This window comes from Solenopsis invicta, chromosome 16 (assembly GCF_016802725.1).
Source record: "Solenopsis invicta isolate M01_SB chromosome 16, UNIL_Sinv_3.0, whole genome shotgun sequence".
Lineage (NCBI taxonomy): Eukaryota > Metazoa > Arthropoda > Insecta > Hymenoptera > Formicidae > Solenopsis > Solenopsis invicta.
The window spans coordinates 23358285-23380635 of NC_052679.1; the positions used below are offsets into that span (position 1 = coordinate 23358285).

At 33.6% G+C, this 22351-nt stretch overlaps 2 protein-coding genes across 4 annotated transcripts; one reads left to right on the top strand and one right to left on the bottom strand.

The window, feature by feature from the left end:
• The first annotated feature begins 521 nt into the window (after nucleotides 1-521).
• LOC105199565 (RING finger protein 37) lies at nucleotides 522-3023 on the top strand. 2 transcript variants are annotated; one of them, XM_011166728.3, is made up of 3 exons: nucleotides 522-680; nucleotides 776-1416; nucleotides 1838-3023. In XM_011166728.3, the coding sequence occupies exons 2-3, from the start codon at nucleotides 794-796 to the stop codon at nucleotides 2709-2711; spliced, it is 1497 nt and encodes a 498-aa protein (XP_011165030.1). In that variant the 5' UTR covers nucleotides 522-680; nucleotides 776-793; the 3' UTR covers nucleotides 2712-3023. The 2 variants fall into 2 exon arrangements, with proteins under 2 accessions (XP_011165030.1, XP_011165023.1); XM_011166721.3 differs by having other exon boundaries at nucleotides 545-690.
• On the bottom strand, nucleotides 2744-21574 carry LOC105199580 (vacuolar protein sorting-associated protein 13B). Of its 2 annotated transcripts, none has more exons than XM_039458247.1 (39): nucleotides 21530-21574; nucleotides 20500-20788; nucleotides 20006-20183; nucleotides 19838-19916; nucleotides 19250-19425; nucleotides 19011-19114; nucleotides 18296-18545; nucleotides 18017-18204; nucleotides 17684-17893; nucleotides 17474-17612; nucleotides 17289-17406; nucleotides 17069-17211; nucleotides 16801-16973; nucleotides 16555-16731; nucleotides 16199-16487; nucleotides 15945-16107; nucleotides 15480-15864; nucleotides 15202-15328; nucleotides 14847-15014; nucleotides 14541-14758; nucleotides 14229-14445; nucleotides 13964-14168; nucleotides 13655-13832; nucleotides 13210-13533; nucleotides 12921-13124; nucleotides 12666-12781; nucleotides 12234-12582; nucleotides 12036-12155; nucleotides 11832-11951; nucleotides 11469-11732; nucleotides 10765-11394; nucleotides 10595-10690; nucleotides 6609-10173; nucleotides 6029-6433; nucleotides 5753-5929; nucleotides 5505-5675; nucleotides 4467-4660; nucleotides 3781-4122; nucleotides 2744-3700 (listed from the first exon to the last, which is right to left on the bottom strand). In XM_039458247.1, the coding sequence occupies exons 2-39, from the start codon at nucleotides 20584-20586 to the stop codon at nucleotides 3470-3472; spliced, it is 11280 nt and encodes a 3759-aa protein (XP_039314181.1). In that variant the 5' UTR covers nucleotides 20587-20788; nucleotides 21530-21574; the 3' UTR covers nucleotides 2744-3469. The 2 variants fall into 2 exon arrangements, with proteins under 2 accessions (XP_039314181.1, XP_039314180.1); XM_039458246.1 differs by having other exon boundaries at nucleotides 21316-21573.
• Nucleotides 21575-22351: the final 777 nt, after the last annotated feature.

Sequence of the window (22351 nt, forward strand, 5' to 3'; positions counted from 1 at the left end):
GTGTTTTTGCACAGATGACAACTGTATCAGCTTTTCATTAAGATCCTCTATCTCATTATCTTCCATACAAGAGGCACGGTAATCAGGAGATTTCTCGCTAAGCCATGTGGTTCGCAAATTGTCTAATAAGATTTTAATGTACAGGGACTGAAATTAAATAAAAAGTCAAGATACAAAAAAACAGAACACAAGATAAAATTGATAAAATTATGTATTATTTCTTTGATTATAATTAAACTTTAATAAACAACGTAGACCGCGTAAATATCTTTACACCTCGCGTGAATAACCATTTTCACAAAATAAATTGTAATAGTAAAGAATAGAAGAGAAGAAAAGAGAAACGCGTCGAATGAGCCTAATTTCGTCAAAAGGAGGTGGTGGGGGTATTCTACACATTTATCAGTTTGTGTAATTAGAGAGTATTTATTCACACATTTCAAATTCGTGCACTTTTTGCATACGCATATGGTCACAGCGCATGATCAGTTCGCTTTCTCTTATTTGAATCTTGGAAAGCACCCATTCTTGTCGGTAATGCCGAGCACATCCGAACCATATCGGAAATAGCCGAGTTCGTCCGTTATTTCCCCTTACCGCGTTTATCACCACCCCCGCAGAAGTATACTCTGGAGTCTGGAGCTTCATAAGTTTATGCAGTGGTCTGCTCTCTGGTTGAGGTTGGTTGAGGTTGTCAGTCATTTTTCGTAATAATTAGTATTGCATGCAAATGATGCAAAATGCATGTTTTCTAACATCATGATATTGCCATTAGTTTACAAATAGACGAAAGATGCTCCTGAATTTTTGTGATCCTCGTCTACGACCGGAAATTAAATGCAGTGCTATCAACACGGACGGATACGAAGTGACGAATTTGATAAACGGTTCCTGCAAAGGATATCTGGCATACTCCTGCATCAAACCACCAATTCATATAGACATCACGTTCCTCTGTAACATCTCGATCAATCACGTTTTGATCTGGCCGTCCGTCGGATCGCAAAAGTCGTCAGGCTTTCAGCTTTGTTCCAGGAATACCACTGATAGCAGTATCCCGTACACCGTGTTGTCCAGTGGATTTTTAGGTCCCAACGATACCGGAGTGCTGTTTTACTCCGGTGACCTCAACCCCTCGGAGATCCCCACGCCAGCGAATTTCTTGAGACGTTACATTAAAGTTTCTCTGGCACCCTTAACGACATATGCTCATGTTTTACGTATAACAATTTGTAAAACAGAGAAGTCAGTGCCAGCATTGGGAAAGGTTGAAGTGTGGGGAACTGTATCTTCACGTTGTGGAAAAGATGTTGTGGCAAGCGTACATACTTTATGGGCTGGACAACGGGCTCCATTGAAATTGCCTGTACCCGAATTAAAAATGGACAATACTCCTAAAGATAACAGAAACAATAGGTAAATATAATTATAATGACAAGTATATGTGATTATAAATTATATATAATATGCTAATATTGATTATTAATTCTTTGTACATATGACGGGATTATTCGTATTCTGTGTATTTGTTTTTTTTTTTTCAAAAACTAAATGCATTGTCATTACAACATTCATATATAATTTTTTAAAATAAACGATTTTATAAATGTTTGCTAGAGATGTTAAAGTTTAAATGAGTAATTCATTAATTGTTCGAGTGATGAATTAAAAGTTTCATCTAATATACCATATGTATAAGCTACTGAAAAATTTTATTATATTTATAAAAATAATGTAAAAAAAGTGATGGAAAGCAACGTTTATACAAAGGATTTTAATGCTTAAATTTATGTTGTAATATTAATTATTAATATAAATTTTTTTCATACATTTGCAGATTGAAGATAGAAGCAAATTTTGAAATTCCTGAAAACTTCCTAGATCCCATTACATGTGAAATAATGACTCAGCCGATTATACTACCTAGTGGTAATATAATAGATCAGTCCACGTTAGAGAAATATGAAGAAAATGAGAGAATTTGGGGTAGATCATTGTCAGATCCATTCACGGGATTACTGTTTACCAATGAGCGTAGATGCATCTTGGCAACTGCACTCAAGTCGAGGATTGATAAGTTTCTACTGGACAACAGCAATCAGAATGAAGTAAAGAGACTGCCAAGAGTCTTAGGCCATGGTCCAGCAATAGCAGGAAATAGAAGAATAATTGAAGTACCAAAATTTGTATTAAATAGGCTAAATGATTCATTAAAAAGGCCTGCTGAAGTCATTAAACCAAGTGTACGCAAGCAGATGATGGATAATAATTCGCAGCGTGCAAAAAAATATTGTCATAAACTGCCAACAGTGATTATGCCCAAACCATCCACTGCCAATGCTAGAGCAAAACCAAGACAGCTCACAAATATTTTAACTTCCTCAAAATTAGTTCATAACAATTCTGAAAATGATTCTGAAATTCTTAGCAGGGAAGATAAACCATTATTGTCTGGTGATATTTTCTTAGATAGCAATTTGAATACTCAATTACCTACCATGAAACACTTTGGCACACCGGAAACGATCGAATTGCATAAGATGTCTCACAAATGTGAATGCTGTAGTAATAGTATTTTTTATAGACTTCCATGTGAACACGTGATATGTAGAAAAGTATTATTATCCATTGAAATTAGTCAATGTAAATCTTGTGGGTTTTCTTATAAATCGAGCGATGTTGTACGGATTCACAATATTCTAAAAAGATAACAATAAGGTTTATATAAATAATAAATCAATGCTTAATTTTTTAGGATTTATTACATACCAGATTTTGTCCGCAGTATGCAAAATATATTATTGTTACACACTGAATCACTATTACACGATTCATGACAATTTCAATGATAATAGAATTTCTCACAATATTTTGGCACGTACAACATAACTTATGTAAAGTTGTGTTGCAATTACAATTGTGTCTGTATATGGTTATGTGTGTAATGCGTATAAAAGTTTATTTTTTTTTTATGTCACATATATGTGATAACTTGGAAATAAAGTTCATATAATATTTTGTAATTTGTACGTTTGAATTTTTTAAATAAGCAACATTATTATAAATATTTTACAGAATTTATGTACTTTGTTCAGCTTATATACTAGATTTATAATAAAATTTATACATTATTAAATTCGTAATATAAATTTCCTATATAAAACAAAAAAGTCAATTGTGCAATATTTTAATAAAAGTAGAGATAAGCATTCAATTATAAACATTTTGGAATCTTAATTATGTCACTCGAAAATTTTGGAATTACTTTCTTTAATTCAGTTTTTTAATTATAATACTGTTTGCGTATAACCTGATAAGCTTGAAATACTATTTCAAAAAGCATGATATTCTTTAATATTCAAAGGACATCGAATTTTTTGAATGTATTTGATTCGACATACAGTAATATTTGAAATATCTTCTCAGTCATTGTACATATTTAATTATAATCGCCTGGAAATGCATTTGATTACAAAACGGCGAAACCGGAGCCTTGATTTTGTCGCTTAGCGATGTTGAACAATGATAATAAATAATTGCGGGTATCTGGGCAAACATAAAATGTAAGTGTATGTTCTGGATGTGGGGATGTTCTTTCGAAGGTATCAGACTGTCTGTCGCTGTTGGTCGATACACTTGCCAAACCAGTGCTGCTCGTCCGCACATATTCCTCAACTCGCGCTCTCATTTCTTGGTTCATCTGAAAGAAAAGCAAAACTCTTATTACATTAGATTTACATACGCGATTTGTATTTGATATTCACGAAATCAGTATGTTACCTCATGTTCGGCTGGCGATAACGGTCTGCTCAATTGTATTGCGGTCGGTGGACAGTACAAGCACAGCATTGTCGATTCTGTGATGTGATCGACGCTTGTCAAATCTTTCAGTGAAAATATCCGTTCTACGCTATCCTCGGCCAAGTTAACTAGTAATAAAGCTTGTCGTGTTAGGACGAGGGTCACTGCGCGATTACTGCCCTGATGAATCACGTAGTCTGCACTGGTTACATGAAGGATGCTATCGTGACTATGATCAAGTAAAGATGACAAGCGCCAAGTATACCGTACAGATGTGCTGTTATTGCCAGTAGTGTATTGCACGATTGGTCTTTGACGTGGCTGTAAATATACATAAAAATCATTATGGAAATAAAATATGAATAGAATAGAATAATTTATTTGCTTCTGCTGACATGCTAAGAAAAGGGACACAGTTTATAAATTACACTTAACTGCACTCTTCCATCCATTACAAATATTATAACTAACAAATCTAATTCACAACAGCTATTATGCATACAACATTTCATTCTTTATTTTTATCCTATCTATCATAGTTTTTACACCTAGTTTCTTTTATAATCTAATCTCTCTTTCTTTTCTTATATTGCTTTTCTTGTCTTTACCTTAACAGTAAAATATAAAATTCTAGAAATTGGGAAACATCTAATGCTTAAGTTTACCGTAGGCAAAGAATTCCATCCAGCTCCCTGTAATAATCCTTGACCTGTGAGAGCAACTAATTCCGCGGCACCGCTCAATGGCTTAGTGACGACACCAACTAGACCGAGTCCAACTCCAGTGACTAAACTTTTCGTCGTTGCCTCGCCCGACCATACTTGCTGCAAAGGATGATGTGCTAAGCCCGCCACGGCCGCTGTAATTAATTAATAATTAATTATTGCAATTTATTAAGATTAGGAGTGTCCCAGTTGTTTTGCCGCTTTTTCATTTTTCTTATTTATATCTCAATTTATTGTTATCATATTTTTTCTCTTTTTTTTAAATATAAATCTTTTTTCATGTTTCTTCAAAAAATAGATAGCGCACACACGCTTATTAATTCTCATGTAAATTTTAATATATTTACAATAATCGATTTTAGCAATCATACGCGTCTACCTAATAATATAGATAAGTGTACATTTTTTTGGAAATTTTGAGAAAAGTTTAAGTTTATCAAATAAAAAAAAAAAATAGACATTTTTATTTTACTTTATTAATATATGTATCATAACTAAGTAATAATTATTAAGAAAAAAACATCCCATAAATTTAAAGGAAACAATACATATATAAATTAGAAAAAAAATAATTCTCTTGTTATTGCGTTGTTACATATTGATAAGTTAATAATTTGTTGTAATAAAGTTAAAACATATTAATACATTTTCTTATAAAAACATATTAATACATTTTATTATATTTACACACATTAGAAGTACATATGTTTAACAAATTTAATTTAGTTTAATAAAAGCAATAAATTTAAAAAAAGAAAAAAAAGGAAAGAAAAGAAAAAGCGACATAAAAAGATGATTATTTTCATTAACTATTAAATTCCTTCAAAATATTGGAAAATTTTCTCATTATTATTTAGTTATATTACATATACATATGCAAAAATATATTTCGATTAAAATGACCGGGATGCGCGTATTAATATTAGTTAAGCTCATGCGCTCATTCCTGGTTTAATAAAACAAATTTTAAGCAATTACCAAGCAAACTCATTCCAAGACCAGTTAAACCTTGATAAAGTCCTTGCGCCATGCCTTGAGGACGCATTCTGCGCGATTCTTCCTGTCGCTGAAGATGTTCCTCGTCCAGCGTTAAACGATCCAAGTTTCGTGCAACACTAGACGCCAGTTTCGTTACGGAATTTACAGTACCTGCATATATGAGATATTGTTTACTCTTTTCACGTATATTCAGAATAATGAAATAAATATTAACAGTTTTTACACACCTGCTGTGACGTGTTTCATTAAACTGGCAGATCCGTGTGTAATTCCGACGATAAAACCCCATGGACCTTGCAGCAGTCCTTGAAATGGCAGTGAAACAAAATCTCTGAGACCAGATCCAAGTGCTTGCGCCAAACCTCCCGGAGATCCAAGTATTTCTAATGATCCAACTACCCAGCCTGGGATAAAAAGATATATAATGCTGTTATTTACTCTTAAATTAATATATAAGTATATATAAAATAAGCTTTTTATATAATATATGGACGTATATTGACCTGCTCCGAATATAGCGCCAGATAAATAATGCATAGTAAGGGCATTGCCAAGCCTATAAGGAGTGGTCAGCAGATTCTTCCTTTCAAAAATACCAAAATATAGTGGGGAATGATCTAGAGCGATATAGAGTCGCATAGAAGTGTGAACGCTCAACAAAATCGATAGCGGTTCTATCACAAAGTTCTGCAATCTCAGTGGTTTGCTTAAGATTTTCGAATCAATCATGATGTAGTCCGGTATGCACATTGCGTTCAGTGCGGCTATTGGCTGTGTCTTTCTAATACCATCATCCAGTACTAATCGCGGTGGTATCATCGAAGTCGCGTAATCTAATAATTGCGTTATGTACGTATCCTCAATGTATGCACTAATAGGCGCAATCTTCATGCGATATTCTTTTGAAGCTGCAACAGAGAAAAATATTATATATATTATTATTAATGAAATATTTATCTGCTTAAAAATATTCGTTATCTATAATTTCCCCATTTCATTGACAATAAAATATAATTAAAATATTATTCATTCTATCTGTATATATTACCCTATTAGATAATGTCATAAATATAAAATATGTACCTATCATATTTCCGTTTATTTCCCAGACATATTCGATGGCTACCAAAGAATCTTGTTTGATCCTTTCCATATTTGTCATTAAACAGTTATTGCTGTAAAATGCCATCTCTCTGTTCAACAACGGATTCTGATTTATTAATACCACAGGGAAATCGAAACCTCCCTGATCGAACAATTGATTATCTAATTGCAAGTCGCCTATGTAGCAATAGAGATTAATAAATCTGGCTTTTGAATTCACGGTGACAACCAAGTCTGTCATAGACAGGCTAGCGACTTCGATCCTTTGTGCATTTTCATTGATGTCTTGAAGAATAACGATAGTACATGCACGCATGTAAATGATTGCAGAGCCTTCCTTCGAATTGGTCGAGTTAGCGTCGCTAGTGGACTTCAAACGGTCCTCGTCAGTACAAGTTTTCGTTATCTTCGGAATTAACTGCTTTGAACTTGAAGTGGGCATCTGTTCCGTCATCAAGATATCTTCTTGGGCTGAGAAGAAGCTCGTTAGTGACGTTGAGCTAGATGAACTTTGTATGTATGACAATGACTTATCCTCTTCCGATTTTTTCAGTGGAGGAGGATTATTAAACGCAATATCGTAATCTTTCGCCGTGTTCTTCTTTCGTAGTAATCTGCTCCTGATGTCTTGGGCCGATATTTCAATTTGAGAGATAGGCACGATACTTATGTGAGTAGTGTAGCAGCGATTATGCATTATAAGCTTTACATCACCGTACGAGGGTAATCGTAGATATTGATCTATTGGTGTCGATGATAACGCGGACAGATTTACACCTCTTGACCACTTTAAATTCCCTTTTTCTGCTGCCTGATCGTTTTGCATGGTGGAAAATAACAGCACGTTTGATGTGCTCGGAACTGTAGTATCAGGTAGTCTGTTACTGGCACAGGGAAGAGAGTAATGGGACATTGCGCCACTATCGACTTCGCATATCCATGTGAAATGAGCGCTATCTGATAATATCTCATTTTCTTTCTCGTCGGCTTGCCCTAGCAGAATTTTGAAGCCGCAAGCGTTCTCGATCAACAACTGCGGATGATCGTCACTATGTATCACGATAAACGTGCTGCCTTTATCCTCCTGCGTTGTCACAATGACTGGCGTGGTAAAGGAACCGTTCGGAATCACAACGGATTTGCGGCTCATAGCTTGGTCCACTCTGATCGGGCAAGACCACTTGTGACCGAGGCTGAGAGATATATACAATATAAGCGGTTCGACGTTACTCTCTGTGTACAACGTGTACCACTGGACGATTGGTGTGCCTTGCCGCTGATCTTCGGACGGCGAGATGTTTAGGCTGTAGGGAGTGAGATCATGGGGTAATTGAAGATTTCGCGCCTCCTCGTGTACCGCGAGCATGGCCACGCACAGTTCTTGAGGCGTCAGATTCGCGATCACGTGGCTGCTCGTGATCCGAACCAGGCGCATATCCTCGTGCATAGAGGAGCCAATGTTCAGGATGGACACGCTCGTGCCGCAGTCCACGAATGTCTTAATGTTTCCCTCCACCGGCACAAGACCACAGATTCGAGGCATGTAGAAGCTTTGGCTCCAGTCGGGTCGAGCCAATTGCAACGTTGGAGACGTGTAGTAGGTGTCGCCAATTCCGACACCCACATGAAAGGTGCTCTCCAACTTGGGCGGAGTGACTATGCCGTAGTGAGAGATCTGACAGAGCTCTGTATCCTCCGACACCAACGAGATGTGACAACCCAGCGAGTTCATTACAAAGCACCAAGGCTGCAGTTCCAGTAAAAGAGTGCTGGAAACCAGTCCTGCGTCCTGGTATTTCACTTGTACGTGCGTCTGCGGCTGTTCCGCGGATATCCATTCCTCGGTCTCGTCTCCCTGAAAGGGCCACTTTATTTCGTCCTTTCTGTCCTTGAGCTCTAGCAGAATTTTATCGATATCTTCTACATCAGGTCTTCGGAAGAATTTCCGTTGATCCACAGAGCTGTACGAAAGTGGCACGTAAGGGTTCGACGCGGACACCCCGGATTCCAGTTGAAATGTTAACTGATGGAAGTGTTCGAACGTGCCGGGACAATACAGCTGTTGGCAATCGCCGCGACCGTTCACCATCGTACTGGACGACATCTTTAGAGACGGCGTTTCCATTTGTACCTTGACCGGCACCGGTAGATGCGATCTAATCATATAGAGGGGACTCAGTACCGCTAGAATTTTCATTTTATCGTGTATCATCTGCGTCACGATTCGTACCCATATACTTAAAAATTGACCGCGTTCTTGCAAAGGTACTTTGACGAGCCACGGTTGGCCCCACTTGATGTTAGGTTGCAACGGAATATCTCCGGTCCAAGATAAGTGCGTCAAATTGGTGAAACGTAATCGCATAGCCATCTTCTTATTATTCTCGAGCACAATAGATGACGGAAAACTTTTGCCCGGTATGGAATACACTTCCTTGGAAACTGTTACCTTCGAGTCAACTTCTTCGTACTTTACCAATCTCATCTCGAAGTTATCTATTAACTGATTGGAAATCACTAGTTGTCCTGAGAACGTTACGAGTTTCTGTGTGGCGGAAAGCGACGTTACGTTTACGAAGATCGCCGTGCTAATTATTGAATTATTGAATTCTATCACTTGAACTCCATCCTTGTTAACGGGGAAAGGCCGGCTCCATATCCAGCTGTTTTCCTCGATCGATATCCGTATCATTTGATTGCCGATTTGTCGCCAAGAGTAAAAGCTACATTGTCTGCTTTCGAGAAGTATATTGTCTCCAGTGCTACTTTGACCAAAGCGTATAGGTATATTGCTATCATTAGCAATTACATAACGCGTTAGGATAATCACGCTCTTTTCTTCCTCGTCGAAAGATGCCAGCCACAAATGAGTGGAAACTGCAAGAGTGTGCGTTATCGCTGGTCCTAATTTCAATGTGAACGGATTGCACGTTAATGAAGAATCTATCTTTTCTGACAACGACAGCTGAAATCTTCCTTCTAGGGAGTCTAGTACTTCCTGCATTGTTAAATGACTGTAATCTAATACATGTATGCTCAGGCTGCCGCCGATGTCGAACAGTATAGAGTCATCTATCCATTTATTGAACACTAAAACAGCTCCTTTCTGTTCCACAGACATGAAACATTGTATCTCTGGAATTTTTCCATTCAGAGTATACTTATCCAGAGGTGGCGGTAAATTATTATATACAGTTGTATCGATATGATTGTACAGAGATATGTGCAGAACGCCGATATTTAAAGCAACCTGTACATTTGGTATTAACAAAGGATTAAAGTAGGAATCGATGCGCAGGCAGGCGGCGAGTGCACGAGCGGAAATGATGCTTTTCGAAAGCGGTCGCTTGCCGTTGGATAGAATAACAACACGCCATACACAAGCTACTGCTCGCGCCGGTGCCTTCTCCGGCAAATCTACTCGGTAAGAATCCGTTTCCGATAAATAAAAATCGGCATAACGTTGGTATGCCATGTGACTGTCGCTCCAGTATTCGAGAACGCAGGGAACCTTGTCGATGTAATTGTCGTCGGCATCCGCTGCCTATAACAAAATAAAATAAAATAAAATAAATAAATAAAAGAATAAAAATACTGTTTCACAGCTTGAACATTATATTTACATACACAAAGCATTTGTTTTTTTGCATTTAAGTTAACGTCCGAAATACTGAGTACCCTAATGAAAAAAATTTTCGTAATATTTTTAAGTATTTTTTACATTTTAAAAATGTCTTCAAATTTTTTTTGGAAATTTTAGAATGAGAAATCTTAGAGTACTTTAAAATTCACACATATAAAAAATTCTAGAAAAGAATTCTATTGGTTTTTTTTTAGTATTTCTGAAGTATTTTAATTTGTATAAAAAGTTTGAAAAATTTTTTAAAAAGTTACAAAATTATACAGAAATTTTGAAAGATTCTGAAAAATTATTTGAAAAATTTTCTTAAGGCATTTTTATTTACCTCAAATGGAACAGGAGATATGTGTATCCTTGTTAACATACGAGGTTGGGGGTATCTCCATGCCATTGCCTGTTGAGGATAAACAAAAAATACCACCTGCAGAAAAATAAAGAAAAAGGATTAAATTTTTATTTTGATTTTATTTATCACTTTTATGTAATTTGACTGACTTGATACGGAAAAGGTAATTCGTCTGCAGTGCCATCGACGAACTGGAACGCACCCGCCTTCAGATCATCTTTGTAATGTTGTTCAGTCGATAGCACAATTTGCTTTTCGTTTTTATTTTCGCTCGTAGATAACGAGGCAAACTCATTTAAGAATAACTGGCAATCTTGCATGACCATTTTCATAATTTTTATCTGATCCGGCCCAAAATCGAGATACAAACTTTCGCTGTCTGCCTGTATTTGTATTTGCGGAATGATTTCGCTACTGTACGAAGACTCCCAAAGTAAACAAGTTGTTACATTGCAACACCATGGATTTAATAGAACCTTAATGTTCCCGTTTAAGATAGCAGACACAATGAAAGAATCTATAGACAGATTGGAATATATCCTGTCTGGTCTTAGAAGTGTCGACAGGTTTCCGTTTAACGATGCTAAACTAATAATGATTTCTGCTCCGGTGTCAGTCTTTAAGGATAATACAATCTGTCTTGTATTTAAATGTAGATCAGGTATACTAAATTTCCTCGATTTAGTCGGTGCGACTAAATTTTGAGAATCTAAATGCGTAGTTTCCTTCTTCTCTATAGGTATTTGCGCGACGTCGTCATCAATAAAACACGATAACACCTAGAACATAAATATAATGTAAGATAGAACTATTGAAACGCACACAAATATGTTATGCATTCTTCGTTGAGCACCTTATTCCGTATATCATAGACTTGATTGAGCCGAGATAAAGAAAGATGTACTTTTGCCGGTCGTCCCATTTCAATGAAAAACTGGCGGCTTTTGCCTAGAATCATTTCAGATTTTACTGTTGCAAAAGAAGGTGGGATACCCGTGTCTGGATGTGGATCACCATGCTTTGTTTCTATCATATAAATTTTAAAATTCTTTTCGGTCGGTATCGTATTTAGAGTTTGTGCATCGCCAAGCGCTGTTGTTATGTCAAAACAAGATATCTACAAATCGCAACATTAGTTGAAATAAAATATTGACAGTAATGTAATTAATACTAAACAACGTATTTTAACTTTTTGAAAGTAAATGATAATATATACTTGTATCTTTTTAGATAAATGTTGCTGAGAGAAATAAATATTTGGCTGATTGATCATTAGATAAAGTAGTGGCTGTTTTACATTGTCATTATCGTCTTCGCAGTCAGTTTTGTGTATATCCTGAAAATAGTAATTATATTTAAAAAATAATTTTAAAATACTATAATTGAATAAATTAATTTCAACGTAATTATTATTACTCACAACGTTATCTTCTAAATCGAGAAATGTGCTCTGGACTTCGTACAGAATAAACGTTATCTTTCCACAATTTACTAAAAATTCAAATGGTGAAAGTATCATAGTTTCAACTGTGGGTCTTCCCTGATACAAGAAAATTCAGTTTTTTAATATTCATAAATTTTGAAATAAATCATGAAATGTTATTTATTAATAACTTACAATTATTGTTGAATGCAAACTGGACATTTCAAAATCGACGCCACTATCTTTTGTGAAATCGATATCTGAATCATCTGACGTCTGTTTTAACCAGTTAATAGGCTTAATGCTTTGAGTTCCTGAAAATCTTTGATCTATATTATTACAACTATTTTTATCATCTATCTTCTCAAAACTTCCGGACAGAAACGTTATAAATTCATTATTGAGCGTTGATATCAATTTAATTTGATCTAAATTTATTGTCAATTCTATGTCTGTAATGCAATTTACTTCAATGGCACTTCCACAGACTATTGTACCTCCTTTAAATGTAACAGCTGGGGCAATAATTAAGCAGAGATCAAATCTAGGATTAAATATTAAAATTAGAACGTAATAATTATTATATAGCTTTTTAGGCATAAATATTAATTGTATTAATTGCATTACTTTGTTAATACTGGAGATGTTGAAAAGTATGGATCTAGACTGCTACCATTCCCGAGCTTATTCCACTCCAATGCTGGATTCTCATTCATTGTATATAGGTATGATTGAGACATTCTCTGAAAATAATAGACACTATTTGTGTCAAATTTATATTATAGCATTTCAAGAAATATGTTTTAAATTTTAGATAATGCATAAAATATTTCTTTTTAGGAGAATTTGAGAAAAAAAAACAAAACAGTTGTGATAATAAACCTTATTAATGCTCAGCTGATAATTCTTCCAAGTGGTGGTATACGCACACACTCCTTTAATACTAATTTGATACTGTCGGTCTTCTACAACCGAACCTGGTACGTTTAATATATTTGCTCGAGCAGCTAATTGATATATGTCGGTTCGTAGTGGAATTCTACAAATAGGATTTTCCGCATCTGGTGTAATGCGTATTCCATCTAACTATATAACATAATACCCAGATAAATAAGTTTAAATTATACTGACACTGATAAAGAAATTATGCAAAGGTAAAATAGTTTACAACCTGAAGCATCAGTAAATCGTGTTGTAATTTATTCGTATCAGTGAAAGCTGGCATCATAAGACGAAAACCTTTAAATTCTAGGTGTATCAACGGCAACGATTCATTATTTAAATTGGTTATACCAACTAATGGTGTGGCCATGTTTTTATTACGGATTGAGTCTGTGCTTTTTTCAATGGACGAACCGAGGCACGTAAAAGGTTTCACTAATTGAGCATATTTGCTAATCACACTAATCGGTAAAATTATATCAACCATTTGCATCTTGATAAGTACTTCAGAAATATAACCGTTCGTAGACAATGTAGAATCCAGCAATTCTTTCTAGATATTCAAATATCAGAGCGTTTATTAATTTCACAAATAGATAAATAAGCATTATTCTTCATTATATAATAATACAAGTATAATCGGATAATTAAATGATTGGATATAATTGCCCTACCTTCTGAGGCTTGTAATGCTTTTGAGTGCCCCAACGTGTGTACACATTTCCGGATTTTGCACGAGTAAGTGTAAAACTTATAAAACCTGAATCGTCACCTTTCTCTAAATTATCTTCTCTTCCACAGAGTACCAATCCAGCATATTCACCAACATCCCAACTTAATGCATGTGGACCTCTATCAAATCAGTATAAATGTACAAATTAAACGGTGATAATAATAATAATAATAATAGTAATAACAATTTTCAAAATCTTTTTTGCTAAAAGTTTAATTTATGCACAAAAATTTTAGAGAAATTAATTTACCTAACGTAATGGAATATCGTAGCCGTTGTGATTTTATTTTTTAACTGCATATAAACTGATTGCAAATCTAACGATGTTATAATATCTTCCAGTTCTAACATTAATTTTAAAGAAGGTGTATCTTCTCGTCCCATAATATATAATTTAATTGCCACCTTCGTTATGGTCCATTGAATCCATGCCGTTACAATTAAGCCATCTTTTTCTGTAAAACATGTATATTAACGATAGAAACAAATATCAGAGATAAATATACCCAGCTTACCACATCCCAGATCGTCTTTCGACGTAGACATGGTTGAATTGGTAGTGTCTTCTTGATACATTATTTGAGTCGGAGTGGACGGAGTTTGAGGTATAGCGGGCAGAACAATTTGCATTTCGTTGTTCATCTGTGGTATAATTACGTTGTCTTGTCGGGAATCGCATAATGTTTGTAATATTCTTATAATGTTTGAAACTATATTGCTCATAAATATAACCTAAGGTATATAAAAGCATGTTGAAATTTATATTCTTTGGTTGTACGTTATATAAAGTACGATAAAAATATGGTAAACAAAATTTTAGTTAATACCTGGTCCTCTGAAAGTGAAATAATAATAGGCGAATTATCAATATGTACACAAACACTTAAAGCGGTAAGTGTATTCAACTCAGTCGCAGCTATCTTGGTTGTAAGAGCTACTGTAGCGTTTAACGTAACTTTCTTTATAAAGTTCTTTTGTGTTTGCTGCTGCAACGTGTAACAATGAAAATCGATAAGACTTAATATCCATGGAAAACTCTGCATTCCTGAAATAATAACAATAATAAAAGAAAATGTATTTTATTGTAGCAATAATTTTTGTAAAATTTTTTTGCAAATTATATATAAACTTACGATATGTCCACATAGATTCCGGTAATTTAACAGGGAGAGTCTGTAAGTATGGATTTAGCATCTCAGCACTCAGATTAGATGAATGTATAAGAAGACTTGGCAGTTTTATTATTATTACTTGTAGGTTTTGATTTTCTACCAAGGCTCTGTCTTTAGCTTGTTCTATGCCTTGTAATATATTTTATTATTAGTAATTGTAATATATTTTCTTAGTAATATACATATATTATTATTAATGATACGTATTAATATTGATAAAAAAGGTAGAAATTGTCGACAATTAATAAAACTAAAAACGAATCTCAAGGCAATTCAATTCCCACCTTTTTATCTTGCATACAATTAGAATATTTACCATTAGCCCCAATGCCGCTCATTGTATCAGATGGAATGTAAATGATAATATGTCCTATATAACCGTTTAGCACGAGACTGTACCACCACGAATATGTCTCTGCCAATCTGATCAATATCTCCGATTTCTGTAAATTTTAGATATTTATTTCTTTAATACATGCAATATGCCATGTTTCGTTAAAAATCACTTTTTCGTATCAATAAACAGTAATTGATCAATACGATCGCAATGCAATGTATATAAATGATTAATGTATTTGTAAATAATCTTAGTACCTGTTGTTCCTCTTCCATTTTACATTCACTTTTCTTTTGCATATCATCATTTCGTAGCGTTTTCGATTTTTCTGTCACAGCCGACCTCTTTTTCTCTTTGTCTGATGAACTGTGCACGCTTTCGTGTAGACTCGGATATGTCTTTTTTCGCGTACCAGTATCAGACGATGTACCTTCAGTAATCATTTGCTGGCTATCTGAACGTATATGTACACTTCCCGATTTATGATAGGAGGCACGATATTCCAGCCATTCGAAGAAAAGTGGATCTAAGGAAGCTCTGATCTCAGAAATTTTAAACGAAACGAGAGACGGGTGTGTTTGCGTTTCAATGCTTTTAGGAAACTGTACTACGGCAGACAACAGCGGTACATTTCCGGCCTCGCTGTGAATATAAAATTCCAATTAGTCAAAATTTTATACAATTTTTAACTGTACATTATTAATATATACATATATGCAAACCTGCTGTCATGATTTTCTGGACCCGAAAGAATAAAAGCTTGCTGAGAATCATTGAAAGCAAATATTTTTATAGAATTTACATTCACTTCGTTCGATATCGTAACTGAAGACGATACATTCTTGCAATTTATATTTTCTAGATATAACTCTAAGTACACTGGACCTGTAATGTACGAGAAAATTTTACAGTTGTACTTTAAATAAAAGTTAAAAATTTACAAAAAGATAAAGTAGAGTATTTAATATTCGTATACATTTTTCTTGACAGGCATCGTTAAAAAGGGTAGAACAGATAAGTGGATTCGTTGTATCTGCAGGATTAAAAACAGAAGTTATAATAGCCGCCGCAGCCATTAATTTCGCCTTAGTCCCCGTGATAGTAATACTATCCGAGCGAAAAGAATATGATTTTTGAATCATGTCTATGTCTCGCCAATATTGAGGATACAATAATATTTTTAAAGAGGCTTCCACCGAGTAAGGCATTACTATCGAAGTGTCGCATGTTTTCGTTAAGTGGAGCTGACTTTTTACTCCAATCACCTGTATAAACGTTTCAATATTAATCTTGAAGATGTTTAATAAATATTGTGCATGAAATTTTGCTTACTTGTATATCAGTAATCGCATGGCACTGAATAAACATTTCTGGCGATAGTTCTGTTAACTTTGATGCACAAGTTACGAGTCTAAATGGATACATAGGCTGTACTATAGTGGCAATCGCTTCGTCGCATTCAATGCTTACAAAAGGATCGTCTGTAAGGGCTGGAGATAATGGTGTAATCTGGAAAATGTTATTCATTTTCAAAATAACCAACAAATAAATATAAAAAGATTATAATAAATATCTTACCCGAGTTTCGATTACTTTACGTTGTCGCGGCATTCCTGTGATGCAATGGTCCACCAATTGTAGTTGTAGCGATGCTCTTTTTAATACAAATTTTGTTTCCGTCATTGATACATTTTCCCTGAGCGCTTCGTACTCTTCCAACGTAACGGGAGGTAATTCATCGATAAGAGGATCTAAAATTAAAATTTAGTATAGTCTTTATTTCTTTTATTCAATATAAGATTGCAGTGTTAAATTAAAATGCATCTGCATTAATACACATATTTACCTGGTTTTATTACAAGATAAGGATTATAATCGTATTTTGCGGCAGCTAGTTTGATGGTATCAATACGATGAAAAATACCAGAACATAATCTGATTGTGAGATCTCCGGCTACATATCTTACTACTCTTCGTTCCTGAAAATTGCTGCAAAAGATAAATTATTTGTAAGAATTTTTTTTTATCCCATTATATACATGATTATTTTGAGAGTTTTCAAACACCTGTATTCAAAATTTGATCCAAATTCGAGTAATTTTTCCGGCGTTATGTCGTCAGGTAATTCCACATAATAAACATAATCCATCACAAACGCTGGACATCTTTCTAATAATTTTTCAACTAATAAAAGATATAAATATTATTTTTGTATATAAGATATATGTGCTTTAAATAAATGATATTTTACTTGAAACTGTTGTTAAGTGATGATCTATTCCTTGCCTATAATCCCTTTTCTTCCCTTTATTTTCCGCAGCTTCTACGTCAAACAATGAATCCTTCAAGTGATCAGTATTCAAGTTCCCAGCTGTTACGTAAAGAGGCGGCTATAATAATAATTTACCTCTCAGACATTCCATTTAATTTCGTATCTGACAATAATAATTAATCATTTTACCTGTACACCGTCAGCAACTTCTATATGACCGCAGCTGCACGTTCCTCGTGGATAAAGTTGTACACACGCTACTCCGACTTGGAAAGTCGTCATTGAAATGCCTTGAATTAAAGTATCTATCACAACTCCGTTCAACCGAAGTGATAAAAAGGATTTGTATCTAAGTTTTCGAGATTTATAAAATAACTGCTCTTTGACACTTTCAACAGTCTGTAAAAAATGCATAAAGTTTAATTTTCCATTTCGATGATTATTCAAACAGAGAGAGAAAGAGAGAGAGAGAGAGAGAGAGAGAGAGAAACAGTTCTCATCTGAAGTATATTATGTTCATACCTTAAATGTTAAAGTAGCGTCATCTATATAAACACCTAAATGTATGATATGACCAGAATATGCCATTTGTTGCTCGACAGACCAATTATTGTCCCAGTCAACAGGTAGAACAGATGACATTATATCCCAAGCCCACCCACCCCATCCAACTGCGTCTGTGGATGTACCTATTACTTGATTTGTATCATCTGAAATATTATATTGTTAATTTTATTATAATATTATATTATGTTCCTAAAATATATGAGAGAAAAACTATTTGAAACAACAATATTCAACCTTGTGCAACATCTTCTCTCTCATCCACAGTGATAGAAGATTTTTCCTTGCTCGGTGGAAATTGCTTTGTTTGCAACGCCATTACTAAGGCAATCAGTCTCAGGAGCATTGGTACTTGTTGTTCAGTCATACTAAATTCCATTTTTTCACAATGAAGATCAAGCCTTGTGATGGATGCTCTTTTCGAATTATTATTATGATAGTTTATAATCATTCTGATTGTCATTGAACATCGATATAAAACGGGATCCTATTAATATTCAAATTAATTCAAATTATTTAAATCACGTAAAATCTTTTCAATATAAGACATTATTCCTATATTTTCAAAATTTTTAAAATAAAGTAAAAATACGAGGGGGTAATCACTCAAAAAATAAATGTACACTAGACTATAGATTTCAATGGACTTTATCGGACATTTGTCGGAATTCAATGGAATTCATTGCAATTACTAAAAGATCTTCCTAAAAAAAAGCCATTAAAAATCTCTTTTTAATAACTGATTAACTAATTTCAACCAAAAGTTCATTATAAAAACCAAAATTTCATGACATAACACAAGAAACTCAAATTATACCGGACTTCACCAAACTTCATCAGACTTCAAGGAATTCAGCAAACTTGAAGGAATTCAATGGATTTCTAGCGGATTGCACACCGAAATTCAAGAGTTGTTATCCCCTCGTAAATAATATATCTTTAAAAAAAATACCTGATATATCTCTATCTTTCCCGATGCATCCATTTTATCTAAGCACAATGTCAAGTCTTGAATAGTAACAACTTTCCTAAGCATTACTTCTTGGGTGTTGACCTCTAAATATTAATTAAATATACTAAAATTATGTATTTTAAGCATAAGAATAATTTTATATTAACTTATCAACAAGATATGTTATGTTAACATTATGTTAACTTTTAGGTACGTAACTGTGCATTAAGAATACCCACCTGCAAACGCTGGTTCCCACTTATTATCAACAGTTTGCATACTTAAAAACCTGACATTTATGCTAAGCACAATATCCTCCTCAACATATTTTAAGATGAGATTGTTGCAGTGAATGGTAATATTATTAATAACTTTTGTAACTACGCTCTTGATGTATCCAGGTGGAGCTTCCTCTCTATCATGAAAAATGTATCGTTCATTAAAAAAGTTTATGTGCTGAAAGTGTCATTTTATGTATATACATTTCATAGTAATAAATAAAATCTAATACTAAAAAAAACAATTACTAGGTAAATAAATATAATAATAATACAAAAAAATAAACAATACCAGTAAATAAATACTAATAAGTAACGATTTAACAAAATTATGATAAATAATTGTTTTTTAGTAAAAATCAGAAAAATTGTAAATCCTCATATAAACCATAAATTGAGTGAATACCACTAATCTTGGTTTTTTTCCTTATTATAATCTTAGAGAAAAATTTTATTTTTTTCATAGAAATACTTTATATTTTGGTGGAAAATATTACTTGTAAGTACAAAGCTTCTTTATATTTTTATATAATAAAAAATTATACTTACTGCACAGTTTCCTTCCTCTTTTGTAATGTCGTTGTATTAGTTTCTGTGGTATTCTCATCTTTTAATTTTAAAATGCACTCTATAAGGAAAAGAGAAATAATATATTAATATATGTTAAAAAAAAAATAATGTTTTCGATTTAGTAAATATTATAATATGGCTACCTACCTATGGTATTAATGGTAACAACTATTGGCTCAGATGTAATTTTTACCCAAGGAACATGTATCAACAATTCATGTATATGGCCACTAACAAAGACAAATGGAAGATTAAGTTGTTCCTCCAATACCTCCAATCGTAAATCCAGATTCTGAAACGATGCATCTCCACCCCACAAGGACACCTGAAAGAAACACTTTATTTTTCTACTATCTCATTTTCTAGTATCTCAATTCATCATATTTTAAAATCATTAAGTATGCTTGCTTAATATACCATTAATTTATTTGTGGAATAAGTTATTTGATGCTCAGAAATAATGCAAGTATTTTATTTTATATATATATATATATGTACACATTTCCTTACATTTATTTTTCTTATTCCACGCTATTAATTGTATTATTGTTAAAAGGAAATTTGAATTTTTAGAAAATATAATTTGCAGTAAAATCAATATAAATCCTGAAAACTTTCCTATGTATGTACATGTGTCATACCTGTGACTGTTCTGGTTTAAAATTTTTTACATATTTCTCTACATAGCTGAGAATCACTGGTGTTATATAGGATTCCAATTTAAACATTGTGCTTGGTAGAGCAGAGCATCTAGCATATTTTTATAATTCTCTTAATCGAAGATACCACCAATTGTCTTATCACTCTTCTTTTCTGTTTTCTCATAATAATGACGTATCATAATTGATTTATACCATTTCTGTTCAATGAAGTGGTAGGCAACAATTTGGAATAAATATTATATATCTTGATACAGACATGTAGATTTGTCTGAAAATTACAAAATATACTTTGTATAAGTACACATATTATTATACGAGATTAGAAACTAAAGCGATATTGTTCGTATCATTACGTAATATACAAAATAAAATAAAAAATAAAACTCCAAAAGGATGCTTTGCACTTTTCAATAAATTATACTAAACAAATAATAAACATACAGATATTATCAGAAATATGCTTAACGATGAGAAACTGCTTTATTTTTACAAGAAGCAAATTGATAGAAACGTCAATCGTACGCGAGATACGATTGTATCTGTTAAAAAATTGTATTGACTTAAAACTTTTATATCGCCAATATCGTCATCGATGTTATCATTTACTCGTACGATAATCGCGCGCGAAGGAAATGGGTTAAATGGAATCATCGAAAAACTTGGAAGAAAACAAATTTATTCGCAAACGGATGGACATCCACGTCTCGTTACAATGCGATTTAGGACGCGACAGTACACGTGGCTACAGAACATCGGAGTAAGTGATGTATTTAGAATCACACAGCTGATTCGCACCTGCCAAACGACAAGCCACGCGACCGCCGTGAAGACACGTCACGAAACTGTTACACGAGCCCGTGTTTTTGCGCCGCGAACGCAGCGAGCGCAACGACAGCATCGATTCTGTCCGCCGGGCGTAACTCTCGAAATCCGAAATTATTCAGTCTCGTAGAGCTGTCTTGTGATCCGGCCACGCATACGACTTCTGCTAAGTCTAACCTCTTCGTACCGTTTGCGTCCGAGAGTGCCGAGTGTATACACACAGGCCGCCGCGTCATTGACGTGAAGTTGCATCAATTGTAAGCGTGCGCGGAGCATGCGCGTTCATAACCGTGCGCGCTGTACAGACGAAGATAACGAAATGGAACTTGAATTATTATTTATATGAAGCAAAGTTGTATCGTAAATTTCAAGATTATATATAGATTATGTATATCAAGATTATAAATTTCAAGATGAATTATTTATGTACTTTTTACGTTATGTACAAATGAATGTATGTACCATGTAGACAATACAAGCAATACAAAAATTATTATAAAATAAATAATTTAATGTACAAAAAGTAATTAAATTCTAAAAATATTAATATTATTAATATATCTGATTTTAGTACTGATCAAAATATGTAATATTAAAAATTAAAAAATAGAATATAATTTTTACTATTTTTGATAAATTCAAATTTAGAACTTCTATTATTCATTAATCATGGTTCACATGTATGACACGTAAAATATAATTTACACATTGTACATAATGTAGATTATTTATATTGTTACGCATAAACATTCAACTTTGCTATAAAGCTTTTAAAATTACAATCAAAATTCTTGATTTGTGTCACTCCTTGCTAATTATCTTACAATTTATTTTTAAAGACACTTTTTATTTATCCAATTTATAATTTACATACTGTATTTGTTTACGTGAAAAAGATTCGCGTGTAAACATAACATATATAATTATCCATGTTGACATAATTTTCAAATTTACAGTAAAATATCCTCTCTTTTAAATTTTAGCGGTTCACTATAAATATAACAAATGA